Source organism: Dendrobates tinctorius, unplaced genomic scaffold, assembly GCF_039654945.1.
Source record: "Dendrobates tinctorius isolate UK_male_01 unplaced genomic scaffold, ASM3965494v1 ptg000020l, whole genome shotgun sequence".
Lineage (NCBI taxonomy): Eukaryota > Metazoa > Chordata > Amphibia > Anura > Dendrobatidae > Dendrobates > Dendrobates tinctorius.
Window position 1 is genome coordinate 10892056 of NW_027361688.1, and position 18510 is coordinate 10910565.

The 18510-nt window shown below is 43.5% G+C and overlaps 1 protein-coding gene across 2 annotated transcripts in view; it reads left to right on the forward strand.

The window, feature by feature from the left end:
- The window catches only part of WNT7B (Wnt family member 7B), a 145499-nt gene that overhangs the window by 89046 nt on the left and 37943 nt on the right, over positions 1-18510 (forward strand). For both annotated transcript variants that reach the window (XM_073567658.1, XM_073567657.1), the window contains exon 2: positions 4443-4669. In XM_073567658.1, the coding sequence (XP_073423759.1) occupies positions 4443-4669 (227 nt within the window). The remainder of the gene's footprint in view (positions 1-4442; positions 4670-18510) is intronic.

Sequence of the window (18510 nt, forward strand, 5' to 3'; positions counted from 1 at the left end):
TTTGTGAAAAAAACGGAAATTTGGCGAAAATTTTGAAAATTTCGCAATTTTCCAACTTTGAATTTTTATGCCCTTAAATCACAGCAATACGGCACACAAAAAACTTAATACATAACATTTCCCACATGTTTACTTTACATCAGCACAATTTTGGAACCAAAATTTTTTTTTGTTAGGAAGTTATAAGGGTTAAAAATTGACCAGCGATTTCTCATTTTTGCAACACCATTTTATTTTTAGGGACCACTTCACATTTGAAGCCACTTTGAGGGGTCTATATGATAGAAAATACCCAAAAGTGACACCATTCTAAAAACTGCACCCCTTAAGGTGCTTAAAACCACATTCAAGAAGTTTATTAACCCTTTAGGTGCGTCACACGAATTTTTTGAATATTAAAAAAAAAATGAACATTTAACTTTTTTTCACAAAAAAAATACTTCAGGTTCAATTTTCTTTATTTTACCAAGGGTAACAGGAGAAATTGGACTGCAAAAGTTATTGTGCAATTTGTCCTGAGTACGCTGATACCTGATATGTGGGGGGGAACCACTGTTTCGGCGCATGGCAGACCTCAGTAGGGAAGGAGCGCTGTTTGACTTTTTCAATGCAAAATTGGCTGGAATTCAGATCGGACGCCATGTCGCGTTTGGAGAGCCCCTGATGTACCTAAACAGTGGAAACCCCCCAAGTGACCCCATTTTGGAAACTAGACCCCCCAAGGAACTTATCTAGATATGTGGTGAGAACTTTGAACCCACAAGGGCTTCACAGAAGTTTATAACGTACAGCGGTACAATTAAAAAATCATATTTTTTCCACAAAAATGATCTTTTCACCCCCAATTTTTATTTTTCCAAGGGTAACAGGACCCTAAAAGTTATTGTGCAATTTGTCCTGAGTACGCTGATACCCCATATGTGGGTGTAAATGACTATTTGGGCGCATAGCAGAGCTCGGAAGGGAAGCAGCGCCATTTGACGTTTTTGGCTAGAATTGAGATCGGACACCATGTCGCGATTGGAAACCCCTGATGTACCAAAACAGTGGAAACCCCCCACAAATGACACCATTTTGGAATCTAGACCCCCCAAGGAACTTATCTAGATGTGTGGTGAGAACTTTGAACCCCCAAGGGCTTCACAGAAGTTTATAACGTACAGCAGTACAATTAAAAAATCATATTTTTTCCACAGAAATGATCTTCTCACCCTCAATTCTTATTTTTCCAAGGGTAACAGGACCCTAAAAGTTATTGTGCAATTTGTCCTGAGTATGCTGATACCCCACATGTGGGTGTAAACCACTATTTGGGCGCATGGCAGAGCTCGGAAGGGAAGCAGCGCCATTTGACGTTTTTGGCTGGAATTGAGATCGGACACCATGTCGCGTTAGGAAAGCCCCTGATGTACCAAAACAGTAGAAACCCCCCACAAGTGACCCCATTTTGGAAACTAGACCCCCCCAAGGAACTTATCTAGATGTGTGGTGAGCACTTTGAACCCCCCAGTGCTTCACTGAAGTTTATAATGTCCGGGCGTGAAAATAAAAAAATCGTATTTTTTCCACAAACATGATCTTTTAGTCCCCATTTTTTTATTTTCCCAAGGGTAACAGGAGAAATTGGACCCCAAAAGTTGTTGTCCAATTTGTCCTGAGTACGCTGATACTCCATATGTGGGAGAAAACTACTGTATGGGCACACGTCGGGGCTCAGAAGGGAAGTAGTGACGTTTTGGAATGCAGACTTTGATGGATTGGTATGCGGGTGTCATGTGCGTTTGGAGAGCCCCTAATGTACCTAAACTATTGAAACTCCCCACAAGTGACCCCATTTTGGAAACTAGACCCCCCACGGAGCTTATCTAGATGTGTGGAGAGCACTTTGAACCCCCAAGTGCTTCACAGAAGTTTATAACGCCTGGGCGTGAAAATAAAAAAACATTTTTTTCCGCAAAATTATATTTTTGCCCCCAATTTTTTATTTTCCTAAGGGTAACAGGAGAAATTGGACCCCAAAAGTTGTTTTGTAATTTGTCCTGAGTAGGCTGATACCCTACATGTGGGGGTAAAACACTGTTTGGGCACATGGCAGAGCTTGGAAGGGAAGGAGCAACATTTGACTTTTTCAATGCAGAATTGGCTGGAATTGAGATCAGACGCCATGTTGCCTTTGGAGAGCACCTGATGTGCCCAAACAGTGGAAACCCCCAATTATAACTCCAACCCTAACCTCAACACACCCCTAACCCTAATCTGAGCCCTAGCCCTAACCCTAGCCCTAACCCTAGCCCTAACCCTAGCCCTAACCCTAACCCTAACCCTAGCGGGAAAATGGAAATAAATACATTTTCTTTTAGTTTTATTATTTTTCCCTAACTAAGGGGGTGATATCGGGGGGTTTGATTTACGATTTATGGCGGTTTTTATGTTTGGCGGCTGTCGCACGCTAAAAGACGCTTTTTATTGTAAAATTAGTTTTTGCATCACCACATATTGTGAGCTATAATTTTTCCGTATTTTGACCCACCGAGTCATGTGAGGTCTTATTTTTTGCGGGACGAGTTGACGTTTTTTTGGTAGCATTTTCGGGCACGTGACATTTTTTGATCGCTTTTTATTCCGATTTTTGGGGCGCAGAATGAACAAAAACCAGCGTTTCATGAATTTCTTTTGGGGGGGTGCGTTTACACCGTTCCGCGTGCGGTAAAATTGATAACGCGTTTTTATTCTTCGGGTCAGTACGGTTAAAGCGATACCTCATTTAGGTTGTTTTTTTATGTTTTGTCGGTTTTTTGCAATGAAAACAATTTTATATAAAAAATAATTATTTTTGTATCGCTTTATTCTGCAAGCTATAACTTTTTTATTTTTTTGCGGATGATGCTGTATGGCAGCTCGTTTTTTGCGGGACAAGATGACGTTTTCAGCGGTACCATGCATATTTATATGCGTTTTTTTGATCGCGCGTTATTGCACTTTTTGTTCGGTGGTATGATAATAAATCATTATTTTTTGCTTCGTTTTTTATTTTTATTTTTTAAGGGGTTCGCTAAAGGGGTTAACTAATGGGACAGTTTTATAGGGCAGGTCATTACGGACGTGGCGATACCAAATATGTGTACTTTTATTGTTTTTGTTTTTTTTTATTTTGAAATAATGGATTTATTGGGGAATATTTTTTTTTTTTTTACTAATTTATTTAGCGATTTTTTTTAAATTATTTTTAACACTTTTTTTTTTTTTTTTACTTTATTACCTTGTCCCAGGTGGGACATCACTGTCCTGTGACAGATCGCTGATCTGTCACATCACAGATCACTGTGACAGATCAGCCAGCTTCCTCAGGCCCCCGAAGGCCCCCGTCGCCATCTTGGATTCGGGGGCCTGGAGGAAAGGAGCCCCCTGCAGCAGCGCTGCACATTGCGCTGCCGTGGGGGGCTCAGGGAAGCACGGAGGGAGCCCCCTCCCTGCCGATGCTTCCCTTTAACCCCCGGTACACCGCGATCGCGTTTGATCGCGGTCCGCGTTGGTCGGTTTCCTAGGCAACTAACTGTAAGCAAAATAAAAGTATTGATATCTCAAGAACGACTACAAACTTTAACAAACAGTAAATTGCAAAAGTGCTTGCTTTGACAAGCTCTATTCAAAAATATTCTAATGTGAAGATGGAAAAAAAATCCCTTTAAGCATCAATGCCAAGTGTACAGGATGTATAGGCATGTGTGCCTTATAGTACCACTATCAATGTGTCTAGAGAATGCCTTCATTATATGTAATACAATGAGAAACAAGACATACAGGTATGGGCCCGCATGCAGCTATGGACAAAACTATTTGCACCCTTGAAATTGTTAAAAAAAATGAAGTATTTGTCACTTGAAATTAATGCAATTACTCATGTTTTGTTATACACATGTTTATTTCCTTTGTGTGTATTGGAACAACACAAAAAACAGAGAAAAAAGGCAAATTGGACATAATTTCACACATAACTCCAAAAATGGGCTGGACAAAATTGTTGGCACCTTTCCAAAATTGTTTATTTCAAGCATGTGATGCTCGTTCAAACTCACCTGTGGCAAGTAACAGGTGTGGGCAATATGAAAATCACACCTGAAACCAGATAAAAAGGGGAGAAATTGACTTAATCTTTGCATTGTGTGTCTGTGTGCCACACTAAGCATGGAGAGCAGAAAGAGGAGAAGAGAACTGTCTGAGGACTTGAGAACCAAAATTGTTCAAGAATATTAGCAATCTCAAGGTTACAAGTCCATCTCTAGAGATCTCCATGTCCCTTGATGCCACATTATAGATCTATGCAATCTGGATTTGTTAAAAGGTTGATTTTAAGGTTTCAATCTGACATTACCAATCTTTTAAAGGTTGTCATAGTTTACGCTTCCGTTTCACCTCTGATAGCTCCTTTTATTTCTTTCTAGAGCTTTGTCATCTGTGGTGGCCTTGGGAGCAAATATAATCTGCAACAAGATACCAGGGTTGGCGCCTCGGCAAAGAGCCATCTGCGAGAGCCGCCCGGATGCCATTATAGTTATTGGAGAAGGGGCACAGATGGGGATCAATGAATGTCAGTATCAGTTCCGATTCTCCAGATGGAATTGCTCGGCACTTGGAGAGAGAACGGTCTTCGGACAAGAGCTACGAGTAGGTAAGCAATTTCTATCCTTATGGGCGGGGTGGGGTGGCAGCTACCAAAATTGACAAGTATATTTTACGATTTGAGAAAATTAATGTGTGGCATATATGAAAAATTATTTTATGACCAGTACAGTAACGTCAACCACACTTGCCAACTTTTCGAGTTGACCATGAGAATGTTCGATCTAACCATGAGAAGTTTCATGGATGACTACTTTCTCTCCCGGTATACTATAGTACCGCTCGACTTGGAGCTTTTGTTTTATGCACCTCTGCTAATTAATAAAACATTTTATGGATGCCTACAATGACTATACATAGATTTAGGCAAACGGGATTCAAACTGGTCACCACCTGGCCAGTTGGTCATCGTGTGAACCTTTAGCACTGTGCATGTGCAACTTCTTTTTTTTCTTTCTTCCCACTAGCTGTCTTCTAAAATCTGAAGAGGTAAAAAAAAATGTAAAAAATAATTTAAAAAATTGTAAAAAAGCTCCATATCAGTTAGAGAGTGTATTTCGAGCTGTTTTTGAAGCAGTTTTCGAGTAGGATTTTGCAGATTATCCAAAAGCTCCACCTCAACATAACCTTCAAAATGGTACTTAGAAAATGTTTGGAAAACGTCTGTTTTTTTCTTTGGGAAATCCAATTTTATTTTCATAGAAGGAATTTTGGAGTATTTTTCTTATGGTCATGGTTAGGGATGAGTAAACCAGTGGATGTTCGAGCAAACGTTAGTCCAAAGTTCGGTTAGGGCACCAGAACTTTACCCAAACTCGAATTTTAACCCTATAGAAGTCAATGGGGACCCAAGCTAGACACTGTCAAATGAAAAGGCTGCAAAAAAAATAGCTTCAGGCGAAAAAACACTCTTACAAAAATCTTCAAATGAAAAACTCAAAAATTCCTCCCAAAAAGGGGATTCTGTTTTAAAAGCTCATCAATTTTGAACCCCTCAAAAAAAAAACTATATGTGAAGATAGCCTTAGAACCCCCCACGTGGATTTTGAAATACTCCACTGGTGGCCGCACAAGGCGCTACAGCTATCCTCTTTTTGATGGGACTGCTGGAGATACTCAAGTACACAGATGGGCTTTTGTCATCAGTCCTAAACTCAATGTATAGATCAGGGGCACCCATGAACAGTTACCACTTGATTTCGGCAAAGCATTTTCGAGGATGATGTGTTCAGTTAGACCTCAGCAGATCACAATGTTATCATTTTTCCTTTGGATAACTTTTAATGGTGGGAACAACCCTTTAAGTTTGAAGCAATAAGAAAAAGTCTGTAAGGACTGTTGGAGACAGAGCTGGACAAAAACTGTAGGATGACCGGGCAGGTTTGGGGCTGCCAAAGTGAGTTTGGGGCAGGGCAAAAGCTGCTGTTACCCGGTCATTGTGACAGCAGAAGAGGTAGAGAGACTGGAACATTTTCGACTGGCTTTAGAGTGAATGAGCCGTTCAAGGTGCTGCATGCTAACATTGTAGGATAACCGGGCAGGTTTGGAGCTGCCAAATTGGCGATTGGGGCGGTAGTGATGGACAGAGAGTTTGGGGTAGGGAAAGAGCTGCCATTACCCGGTCGTTGTGACTGCAGATGAGGTAGAGAGACTGGAATATTAGGGTGAATGAGCCATCCTTAGTGACGCATGGTTGAACTGTTCGGAAACTATCATGGTGCCCCTTCTTGCATCATCCAAGTTGGTGGCTATTCCTCCTCACTGCTCCATATCGAGTGGGGTACGCTATACGCTCTCCAGGACCTCAAAGCATCATAAATTTGGTGAAAGAAATGTGCTAAAATGCTATAAACATCATAGTCACTTGTCCTAGCCTGGAGTAGCTTGATGCCTAGTCCTCTGGTCTTCCGAAAGACTCAAATACCTCAGGCTAGAATATCCAAAACTAAGACCGGAGGGCCCAAAGAGAAGCAGGTGAGGGGCAAGCTTAGGGCAGGGAGGTATAGTTTTGTTTTATTTTTAACCTCCAGCCCTACCTCCCCCCCCAAAAAAAAAAAAAAAGCAAAATAGTGACCTGTCTTCGGGAATCGCATCCCCAAAACTTGGGATTTTGATGATTCTAACTTTTTCACAAAATTCGATTTGTTGCAAGCTGATAAGTTCCTATCCCTTTTGCTGCTGGGTGGAGAATACCCATGGAACAACCATCTACAGAGGTGCATTGGCCCAAAGATTTTGGCACAAGGTGAATAAACTCCCAAACTCTTCCGGCCAGTGTACCAAAACCCAACAGCAAAATGGGAAACCCAGTTGGATCTTTGCCTGTAGATTACGTTCTCTGACAGCTACCATATACATTTCTTTCTATGTGCTGAACTCCTGGCGAACTTTCGAATATATAGAGCAATCACTTAAGACTCGACTAAATGTGGATTTTAACCTTTAGTTGATGGTTTCATGAATATGGCTGCACTGCCAGTTGTCATTTTTGCTAAATTGCCGACACCACTGAATGGAAAACTGGTGAACCTAATTTTTGTTGTTTTTTCAAATTTGGATATAGGTCTCATAAGGTGATTTTCTGGCCCTCTATGCCCGGCTTTAAATAAGCTTCAGGAAGAGAAACAGAGAAAACAATGTCAGTGCATATGTATTTAAGGTGAAGCTTAAAAAAAATAGCCTTTAGACCTCCATTTGGGCTCCAAAGCCCATCAAAGGCAAAGAGGGAACGCTCCAGGAAATGTTCTACTTTTATGGTGCCGGGGAATGTGTCCCGCTGACAGTTCAGGCCTTAGGATATAGAAGGAGAGGTTACTTATCCATACAAGCAGTGATGATGCCTATGGCTAAGGAATGTATCTATTTGGATGTTTACGTAAAGTTTTCCACAGAAATGTCAAGTAGCGATGTTGGATTAGGTTCGGTTCATGACCCTTTGGTCAGTCCTAGTCGTCATCTCCTACCTTAAAAACAACTTCAAAGGCTAAGACTATACCACCATACTTCCTAGTCCGCACAAGAGTGCCCACATAACAAGGCCGACGAGCATGACACTATCAGCAACAGTGCCCCTATCATGGAGTGGAGGCTAAAGTGCCCTCAAAATCATTCCCAATTTTTCACTTTCACAACAGTCATGGGTACAGCAAAACATTAGTAACAACCATTATGGTCACCACATTTCTTCCTCTATGTGGACTCAAAGTATTATCTTTTTAAAGAGAACCGGTCACTTGCCATAAATATGTAATTTTTTTTATCTGATGTGAACGCTGCTCTTTTCCTGAATCCGGCGTTAGCTTTCTTTTGTTCCTGCGCCTCTCCATTCCTGAGATATGGCCCCTTCTTCCCAGTATATAAATCTAGTCTTGTTAGCCAACTGGGCACATTCCTCATGAACACGCCCACAGAAGCGAATTGAGGACCACTCCCACTTGGCATAAAAGATTAGATTTATATACTGAGAAGAGAGGGCCATATCTCTGAAACGGAGAGGCGCAGGAACAAAAGAAAAAAGTCGCCGGATTCAGAAGAACAGCGGAAATTACACCAGGTAAAGAATAATGCATTTACGGCAAGTTACAGGTTCTCTTTAAAGGGGTTTTCCAGAAATGGTCAGTCAAAAAAAAAAAAATTAGAAACCATGGACTTCAGGAATCCCTGACAGGAGGAAGAGTCACCTCCTCATATCTCATCTTCTCTCCCGTCCATACTTGTATATCATCTTACCCCAGTCTTTGATGTGTTTACCACAATTATCTCACTTTCCCATCAGGTGACATTGCATCTGTCCCTCTCACTCAGCGCTAAGGCTACTTTCACACATCAGTCTATTGCCGTCAGGTGCGATCCGGCATCGCGCCGGAGCGCCGTATCCGGCAAATGTTATGGAAAACTGGATGTGACAGATCCGGTTTTCTGCCGGATCCGTTTTGGTCATCAGACCAAAAACCGGATCCGTCTCATCCGGTTCATCCGTTTTTCCATCCATTTTCCGCCGGATCCGGTTTTTAAAAACGCCCCTTGGGGGCTTCGAAACGGGATTGGCTGCTGAAATCTATATATAGCGTGTTCCTACAGCCCTTCTTTGACAGGTTGTAGAGGAGAAAGTGCAGGTTGGAGAGAAGAGCAAGTTACTGGCGAAGATGGATGTTGTGATTGCAAATCTATTGAAGAATTTGGCGGATTTTACAGCGGAGGCGAATCGTTTGAGGGTGATTGTTCTGGAGAAGGAGAGAGCGAGACAGCAGCGCATCAGGCATCAGCGACGCTGTTTGTGGATCCACCCCATCACAGCCAAGAGAATGACGCGTGGGGTCTATTCTACACTCTGCATGGACCTTAGACGAAACCCGGAGAAAATTTTTGCATATGTTCGGATGAAAATGGAGAATTTTGATTACTTGGTGGAGCGCATTGCACACCTCATAAGAAAATCAGACACCTATTGCCGCTTCTCCGTTTCACCCGCAGAGCGTCTGATGGTGACTTTAAGGTAAGCCACATTTATTGGATATGATCGCATCAGAGCACACTTTCACTGCAATCTTGTTGGTGGTACTTTGTATCTCCAAGTGTTATAGCTGAGTTTTGGTATGTAATGCTGTGATTTTAAACTAATTTATTGTTTTTTAATTCCCCACAGATTTCTTGCAACTGGAGAATCCCTTTCGTCACTGCATTTCCAGTACAGACTCGGGATTTCCACCATCTCTGGAATAATGAAGTACACATGCCGTGCACTGTGGGACTCCTTAGCTGAAGAGTTTTTACCAGAGCCCACAACAGAGAGGTGGATTGAAATTTCTGAAAAGTTTCTACAGATATGTCAGTTCCCGAACTGCTTGGGCGCTGTGGACGGGAAACATATCCGCATTGTAAAGTCAGCAGGATCGGGATCGGAATATTTCAATTACAAGAAATATTTTTCCATTGTCCTCATGGCCATTGCTGACGTGGAATACAAATTTATTGCTGCTGATATTGGGGCCTATGGCCGCTCCAATGACTCTCAAGTTTTCAAACTGTCTGCCATGGGGCGTAAATTGTATGGAAACACCTTCCAGTTCCCATCCCCTAGACCGCTGCTGCAAACATCTGGTCCACCTATGCCATTTGTCTGTGTAGGGGATGAAGCCTTCCAGCTGTCAGAACACCTTTTAAAACCGTACTCTAGCAGAGAATTGTCAAGAACAAAACACATTTTTAATTACCGGCTAACAAGAGCAAGAAGAATGGTGGAATGTACCTTTGGTATTCTGACAGCCAAATGGCGGGTCCTATTGACTGCGATCAACCTCAAGACAGAAACTGTGGACGAGGTGATCAAAGCTTGCGTGGTCCTCCACAATTTTGTTATGTGCAAGGAACCCATTTCCATTGAGGACACCTCTGAAGAAACCACCTTGCAAGATTACCAGAACCTTACCAATAGAAGTTCTGTGACGGTGTCACGAATGAGGGACAATTTTGCACAATACTTTGTCACCTCAAGGCAGAATACACTGGCAGGATGACAGAATTTGATAAATTTCTGCCTTTAACCAAAGTTGTGTACCTTCTGTACCAACAGTATATAGCTTTTCCAAACAAAGTTGGCTATCTTGTCGTCTATCTTGTTGTGGTTTAACTATTTTTACCTTTTGGCCACAGTTGTGTACCTGGTTGTGTTTTAGGCAAAGTCTTCAAGGTCCTCCCAGCGGTCCACAAGGAGCGAACAGATTTCCTCCCAGAGCCGTCGGGTCACAATTAGATCAGCATACCGGCGGTCAGCCATATTCCAAAGCGGCTCCCTTTCTCTAACAAGATCGATGAGGTGGTCGACATCAATCCCTCCATCCTCACGGTCAGAGACGGGAGCACGCTGTGAAGGCTGTTAAAGAAAAAGAGAAAAGTAATGTAATTAGCCTCCGCAGTTAAGGAAATGAAATAAAAAGTGCAAAAAAATCAAATCAAAATTATTATACTTACACGCTGGTGACCGCCGCGTCGCTGTCGCCGACGACCCTGGGAGGCACTGCGAGGACCTCTTGGCTGAGCACCAGATTGGGAAGACTAGAGAAGAAAAGCAAAAAAATTATGTGGTTGGATATAGGCATATGTGTTTGCTGTGTGATATCTGTGCTACATTGTTTTCTATGTGTTGTGTGTAGTGTGATGTTGTGTTTCTGCGTTTGATGCAGGAAACTTACCAATTGTGAGCCCACTCCAGGTGTCTGTCCACCCCTTCCTTCTTCTTCTGGGAGCTCCTCTTCATCTTGTGATTCCTGTTTTGAAATAAAAGCCAATGAATAGACATATATTACAGAGATGATGGATTTTGGAAATAAAAACGTACTGTCAAACGCTGACGATGCGAGGGAGGGCTCCCAGAAGATGATGTGGTGTCCTCCTGCTGGCCAGTCTCCACTCCTGCTGGTGCTGCTGTTGCTGCTGGTGCTGCCGGTGCTGCTGCATCTATAGGGCGTCTTCTGCTGGTGAATAAAGAGAAACAAAGGGCCACTGAATATATTGATATTCCATGGCCCTAGTTTTGAGGAATGGGGGATTTGATAATTACAGTCTGTCGTCTGCTGCTGGATTCCCCTCTGCCTGTTCATCAAGGTCCCTTGACTCCATTTGGGGTGATGCTGGTGGTGCGGTACTCTCCTGGCTTCTCCTGCGGCTGGCTCCTCTCTTGGCTGGCATATTGGTTGTGGTTGAGGGTCCCACTGTCATGGTTTTATATAGGAGACACAGATTAGATGTTAGAAAAAACTTTTTGACAGTTAGAGTGATCAATGAGTGGAACAGGCTGCCACGAGAAGTGGTGAGTTCTCCTTCAATGGAAGTCTTCAAACAGAGGCTGGACAGACATCTGACTGGGATGATTTAGCGAATCCTGCTTTGAGCAGGGGGTTGGACTTGGACCAGATGGCCCAGGAGGTCCCTTCCAACTCTACGATTCTATGATTCTATGATTCTGATTCTATGTTTGCTGTGGGCAGGGCTACTGAGCATGCTCAGACCTCAAAAACCTGATCCGGCTTTTGCCGGATCTGGCACATTGCGGCGCTCATAGACTTTCATTGTGTGAAAAAGCCGGAAGCGCCGGATCCGGGGGGTTCGGCTTTTTCGCCGGAGACAAAAAATGTTACAGTTGCCGTTTTTTCCAGACGCCGGATTGTGACACATTGCCGGATCCGGCAAAACCGGATGAAACGCATGACCATCCGGCGCGATCCGGCACTAATGCAAGTCAATGGGGAAAAACCGGATCCGACATTGCATTTCGCCGGATCCGTTTTTCGTAAAAATAGCCGGATCGCGCCTGACGACGAAAAACTGATGTGTGAAAGAGGCCTAAGCTGGAGAGCGTTTCTGACCCACTTACAATCCTGTGACCCAAAGCCAAAACTCTTTCATCTTCTATTTAGCCCCATAACAGCCTTGTTTACAAAGGAGGAACAGAATAACCAGGACCTCACTTGTTGCATCTGGTCTCTTTTAGAGGAGGCTTCTATCTTTTCACACAGATTAATTTAGCATGCTATAATCATTGTACTCTGCGCTATATGAGGGTTACTTTATTCATATAACTGACATTGTAGACCTCAAAATGTGTTAAATAGCCTACTCATTAATATTCATTAGGGGTTCCGCCCCCGCTTAACGCTCATCACTCAGAAAATGAGAGGTGATTGGCCTGCTGCGTTCCCTCACAACCTCACTTAAAACTTCAGATTCTTAATAAGGCCTTTTTGGCTCTGTAAAATTTCTACTGTATTGGTCAGATTTAGGAGTTAAAGGTATAAGATGAACACGAGGAATTCTCAAATACTACTAGAAGTAATACTTACCCTCGCAGATCTCCAACAGCTCCTAGTTAGGTTCTTAACTTGTCCCTTCTGGTCTCTACTTCCTGGTCCATGCTCAACACACCAAATATAGGCAGATATGTCTGCTCAGCCAATCACTAACTAGGGCGGGTCACCGCTGCAGCCAGTGATTGGCTGAGCGGTCCTCTCTAGCCATTTTTGGTGATGAAAGTGGACCAGGAAGTAGAGACCACCAGGAACAGGAAATGTGGGGAATAATTTAGGGTAAGCATTTATACTTTTTTTTTTATTTATTTTTTACCGGATTGGGCCCTTTTAAAAGTATTTTCATTTGCCAGAAAATCCCTTTAAGGGTTAATATGGAATTTAATTAAAATGGTGAGATGGGTTTAGCGATAGGACGGCACAAGACATGTTTTATAGGGGTGTCAAGCAGAAAATGCTTTAATCTTCTGGGTCTTGAAGCAAAATATATGAGTGCTTCCTGGAATAGATGGAGTGAAGCGCGGTGAGATGAAGACTATTTTGATTTTGCGTTCTTCAGCTCTTGATGAGATTTTACGGTGATGACCACGATGGTATGTTATGGTCATAGTTTCCTTTATGCAATCACCATGAAAGAATTCCTTATTAGCTTATGGCTTTTGAAGGCATGAATGGATATGTCCTCATTCCTCTTGTGTTGTAGACGAGTTTTGTAAATGGTGTATGATGTTGTTAGGTGTGTCCAGGTAATAACGCATCGGTTGTGAATGGATGACAGTAAAGCTGGTGGTGATGCTATGGGATTCAGCAATGAAAGGTGGCTTCTTTGATATTTCGAGACACCCCCATATAGTATAGATTTATAGACGGCAGCTTGTGTTATGCAACACAGGCCACACCTAGAGGTTCTTCAGCTACACTTCAATGTGCTAGATAGGTGAAGAAAAGATGATGGAAGATCGTCTGTTTTGTAACTAAAGGCCCTAGCAATCCAAAGGTGGCCATACTTTTTAGTTAAATGCCAGCAAAACCCTTCCACTTTGGTGGGATTGATGGATATCCAATGTGTATGGAGATATCCACTGTTTTGCCAAAGGTGGAGCCAAGCCTGCCAGTTTATGGTGGAGATAGATGTTTGTGGATCCCACTGCTTGGACCCCAACAGATGATCAGTGGTGGTTACTTATTTCTCTGTCCTTCCCTGGTACTTTCATGACCAAAACACTCCGACCGGGAGGAGGTGAAAAGAGTTATTGGTGACATATACATCCTTCGCAGTCAATACTAAGGGGGCCAATATACAATAGGTAGCTTTCAGCCAAACCATCATTTGGTCTTTAGCTATCTCTCCCGAGCCTTAGCTATCTTTCCCAAGCTTTAACTCTCTCTACCGAGCCTTAGCTATATCTCCCGAATCCTCCATACACAGCAACGTTCTCTCTATATTCTTGTGTTCTCTACAAAAGAGTAGCTGCCAGACTCCTCTGGAGGAGAACAAAAGGATCGGGAGACCAAAATCGAACATGTTAGATCCCTATTTCTTCCGACATTGAGAGGAAGAATGAAGAGGCCTGCTGATGTGTGGAGGGCCTTAAGTCTCTGGCACTGGAGGAATGAAGATAGTTGAGGAGCTCTGAGGTTGGCTACCTTCAAGTGCCAAAGAGTTTGAATGAAGGAACAAGTTGAATGTCCAACCAGATGCTCCAACTCCTCCTGACCTGCAAACTTTCGGTTGGGGAGGGGGGACAAGGGTAACAAGGCGAATACAAGTCTCGTCTTCTGTGCCAACAGTTGGATTTAAACTGATTTGTCAGTCCCTAGCTAACAGGGTCCAACATTGCTCTCGGTGTCTGTTGTGGTCTGCAGTGCTGACATCCTGTCGACAGCGCTGCAGCCAGTCAGTGGCTCTGCTTTAAGCAATGTCAACGTGATTTCAGAACTGCAAACAACAACAGACACCAGGGGCAGCGTTTTCAAGGGAGTAAAACCAGAAATCCCCTTTAAGCTACATATTTATACGGCATTATTTTGGCACTATTTAGCAGCAATAAGTCACTGGTTTATGCCATATCCGGGTATAAACATTCAGAAACAAGGGACCACTCTCAGCCCATCCTTGCCACAGATGGGAGACGGAAATCAGGTAGCCAGGCTGTCGACCCTCACAGCTCTATTGTCCTTTATGCAGTATTAATACAATAAACATATTACTATTTTTCCCATCCTAATTATTTTCAGGGCTATTTTCAAGGCTCCGTAGACATTTACAAAAAAAAAAGCTTTAAAAATCAGTAATAACATGAAGCACGTCAGGTATGCTGGGCTTATCCAGTCTTCGTATAGTGGCCTCTTTTGTTATTGGTGCCAAAAATGATAACTTAAGGTCCATTTGCTGGTGCCAGAAATGGGGAAACGCTCAAGGGTCCAGAGTGATAACGGTATCAGGTAACACATAGAATTTAACTATTATTTATTTATTGTGCCATTATCTTTTCAATGAAGCAATTATCTTATAGCGGATTATTCACCGACTGCAGCTAAGAAGGGGAAGAGAATTCAGGTTTGTAATGGGAAAGAAGAACACATCGATAAGATGGAAATTAGAGAGTATAATTTAGAAAAATCACGGGTAGAAAATGCAAAAACAAAATCTACGTGTTGGAACCCAAGACCCCAGCGCTGTAAAAGTACAACCCATTGAGTCACCGTGCTGCCGTTGGTGGAGGAGCAGAGGGCAGAAAATTCACCAACGCTCTGTTGACTCCATAACTGCAGAGTCCAGACTTCCTCTAGTATTAACATCTGCACAAACACTGCACCACCACTGGGAGGCTGGGAGTTTCATGGCCGAGCTGCTACATGAAGCCTTACATCACCAAGCACAATGTTGAGCGTCGGATGGAGTGATGTAAAGCAGCCACCACCGCTTTACTCTGGAAGAGACGTGTTCTGTGCAGTGACAGATCACACTTTTCTAACTGGTGTCTGATGGATGAGTCTGGGTTTTGTGAATGCCAGGAGAGCGTTACCCACCTGACTACATTGTGCCAACTGTACAATTTGATGGAGGAGGATAATGCTATGTGTTTTTTTATCAGGGGTCAGCATTGGGCCCTTACTTCCAGTGAAGGAAAATCTTAAAACTTCAGTGCAAGACATTGTGGACAATTGTAGCCTCCAGTTTTGCGGGAACAGTTAGGAGAAGGCCCTTTCCTGTTCCCTTTGACTAGGCCCAGTGCACAGACATGGTTGGGGGAAGTTTGGTGTGGAAGATCATGACATCACAGAGCTTAGACCTCAACACCATCCAACAATTAGGCCGGAGACTGTGACCCCGGCCTCTCCCCAACATCAGTATCTGACATCATAATAGCTCTTTTGGATGAAGGGGCAAAAATCCCCACAGATGTCTCCAAAATCTTGTAGAAATCTTTCCCACCCCATATGTTTCCCCATCACATGTGTCATTGGGTCGCCCTCCCAGGGCGGCGGGGTACTTGGTACCGGGCCGGTATCAGTGGGATGTGTCACAGCAGCGGTGACCCGGACCGTGGCCTTGGGCGCCCAAGTAATAGGGGAAGATATGAATGGTGGAATGTAGTTAAATGAATAGTTTGTGACACCACCTGTGGTGCTCAGCAAGGGAGGTGTTGAGCCGACGCTGCAGACAGATCCTCTGGGACAGATGGTGTGGTACAGCAAGGATGGTATAGCCCTTCACAGGCAGGGCTGTTGTCCCAGGGCAGTATGGATGTGGAGACACTTAGATGGTGTAGTGTTTGGTGCAGGGGATGTAGCAGTGCCAGGCGGACGGACGCAGGAAGGAAAGGAGGACACCAGGACATGTAGTTCCAAAGCTTTACTCACAGTCTGTAGTGCCCGCTTCTGTGCTGTGTCCTCCGGGTCAGGGGCCCAGCCAACCTCCAGGCAAGATGGAATGCTCCCTTCCACACTCCGCCAATTTATGTGCCTTTTCCTGAACGTCTCCTCTAGAGCGCCTTTAAGTGTGAAGATCTCCTAGTACTGAGTTACACTGGTGTTCCTCCTGACAGATGTTCCCAAGAACTCTACTTGCACGGCAGACAGCTGTAGCCTGCTTCGGGGACTCTCTACTCCTAGTCCCGGCTCTCTATCCGTATTGCTGTTGTGCCCTCAAGTCTTAGATGGGAGTAGTGCATTTACAGCCCACTACTCCACCGGTGTCTGCTGCAGAACCATTAGTTTCCATACAACCTCGGGGACCGGGCCCCGACTTTGCACTTAGAACTTCTAGGCAGGGTTCTTCCTCTAACCCACGTCCTCTGTGTTGCCTTTTTCTCCTACGTTCCGTACTTGTCTTTCTCTCCTATGGAAGCTCAGGCTTCAGTTCAATGTCCTTCTCCTTCTTTCCTTTCCCGTGCCAGCTGTCTCAGATCACTGAGGCAGCTGCAGCACTCCTTCCTCCATCCCTCTTCCAGGGATCCCCACTCCTCTCCGAGTGGCTTCCTTCCTCACTGACCTGTCATCCTAAATCATCCCGCTTATATATATATATTCTGAACACCCACCTCCCAGCACGTCTAGTGTTCCAAGCAGGGAACCACCAAAGGTGCTCTGCTTCTCTCTAAGCAAGGAGCCGCAATGTGGTTTTGCTGAACTACTCTATTGTGTGGGGTGCGAGTGTTGGAGCGTGGTCAGGAGCCTCCAACTTACCAGGATGGTGGGGCACCACACCTTAGGAGAAGGTGCAGTACCTCTGTGGTGACTGAGCCCCAGGGGCGCCACATCATCACTTATAACGCCATGGTATTCCGTTGATGGGCGGACATCTACCATTTTGTCCCAGAAAACTCAGGTTACGGTATGTGGATAACAAGCTGCCGGTTTCGATCTAATCCATCCAAATCTGGTGAAGTGGAGTCTCCATCTCAAATTTTTTTAACCCTTTCATTGATGATGGCATCTGGCACCGTAAGGGTGGATCTGGTTCACTTGTGGGAGACGCTCCATAAAGTAATATGGCAGCGACTTGTACACATAATTACATAATGATCTGGGAATGAAGCCTGCGAGCAGCCGTGAAGACAACCTCATTTTACTTTACAGCCTCCAGTAATTTATTATTGAGCTGCCCAACGCTATTGTGTGGAGATGATGGGTGTTGTATTCCTGCCAAGACCTATGTAAACAGCGTATTTATACAAGAGTCATTTGTTGGCATGGAGCGGAGATTCCCAAACTAAGCCTCAGTGATGGCTGAGCAGACCTTATCTATTCGATAATGACTAGTAATCATGGGGCCGAAAAGCAAGCACAGGGTAGACAATGCTCTACCTTTGTTTACCGGGGGCACGGAACATATTCCCAATCATTTGGCCGGTGCGTACTTAGCGTCTCTTGCTCTGAAGGACTCATCGCGTCCCACATGGCACAGACAATCTATTGATTTCAATGGACATTGTGTAATGCTCCATTTCACCTAGTGGTGGCGCCGCAGGAAAAGTGAACACTTACTGCTAGGTTTCCCAACAGCTGATCGCTGCAACTCTCAGGAAAGCGATCATTTGTAATCAATTTATTGTCAATGGATCTCTCTAACTTGTATGGATTGTACAACGAAGAGAACACTAAACTTAAAAAAAACATAATAATAATTTTGTTGGAAAGTTATGAAACTTTTCAAATCATGTTATTAGGGGATTTGTCTTTTTTTCTATTAAAAAAAATCAAAACTATTAAATTTTCCTGCAGCATCGCCATAGGAGAAATGAGGAATTACATGTACCCGTTGAAATTAATATTTTATGGTCACTTCCTAAGGACACTAAACAGGAGGTCCCAATCTGTTAGCTCACAATTCTCTAATAGGGTGTTTGTCTCCTACACTAGACAACCTTTAAAAAAAAAAACCGTATTCAAGACACCACAAAATTTAAAGGGGTTGTCCATTTATAAACACCTTGGCTCCTTTCTTCCAGACAAGGCATTACACCTTATTTATTTTTTAAAAATTTTTTATTCTTTTTTCATTTGCTTTTTCTTTTTTGTTTCTTGTTTTCTTGATTTCATTTTTTTTAATTTCCTTTTACCTTTTCTTTTTTGTGTTTCT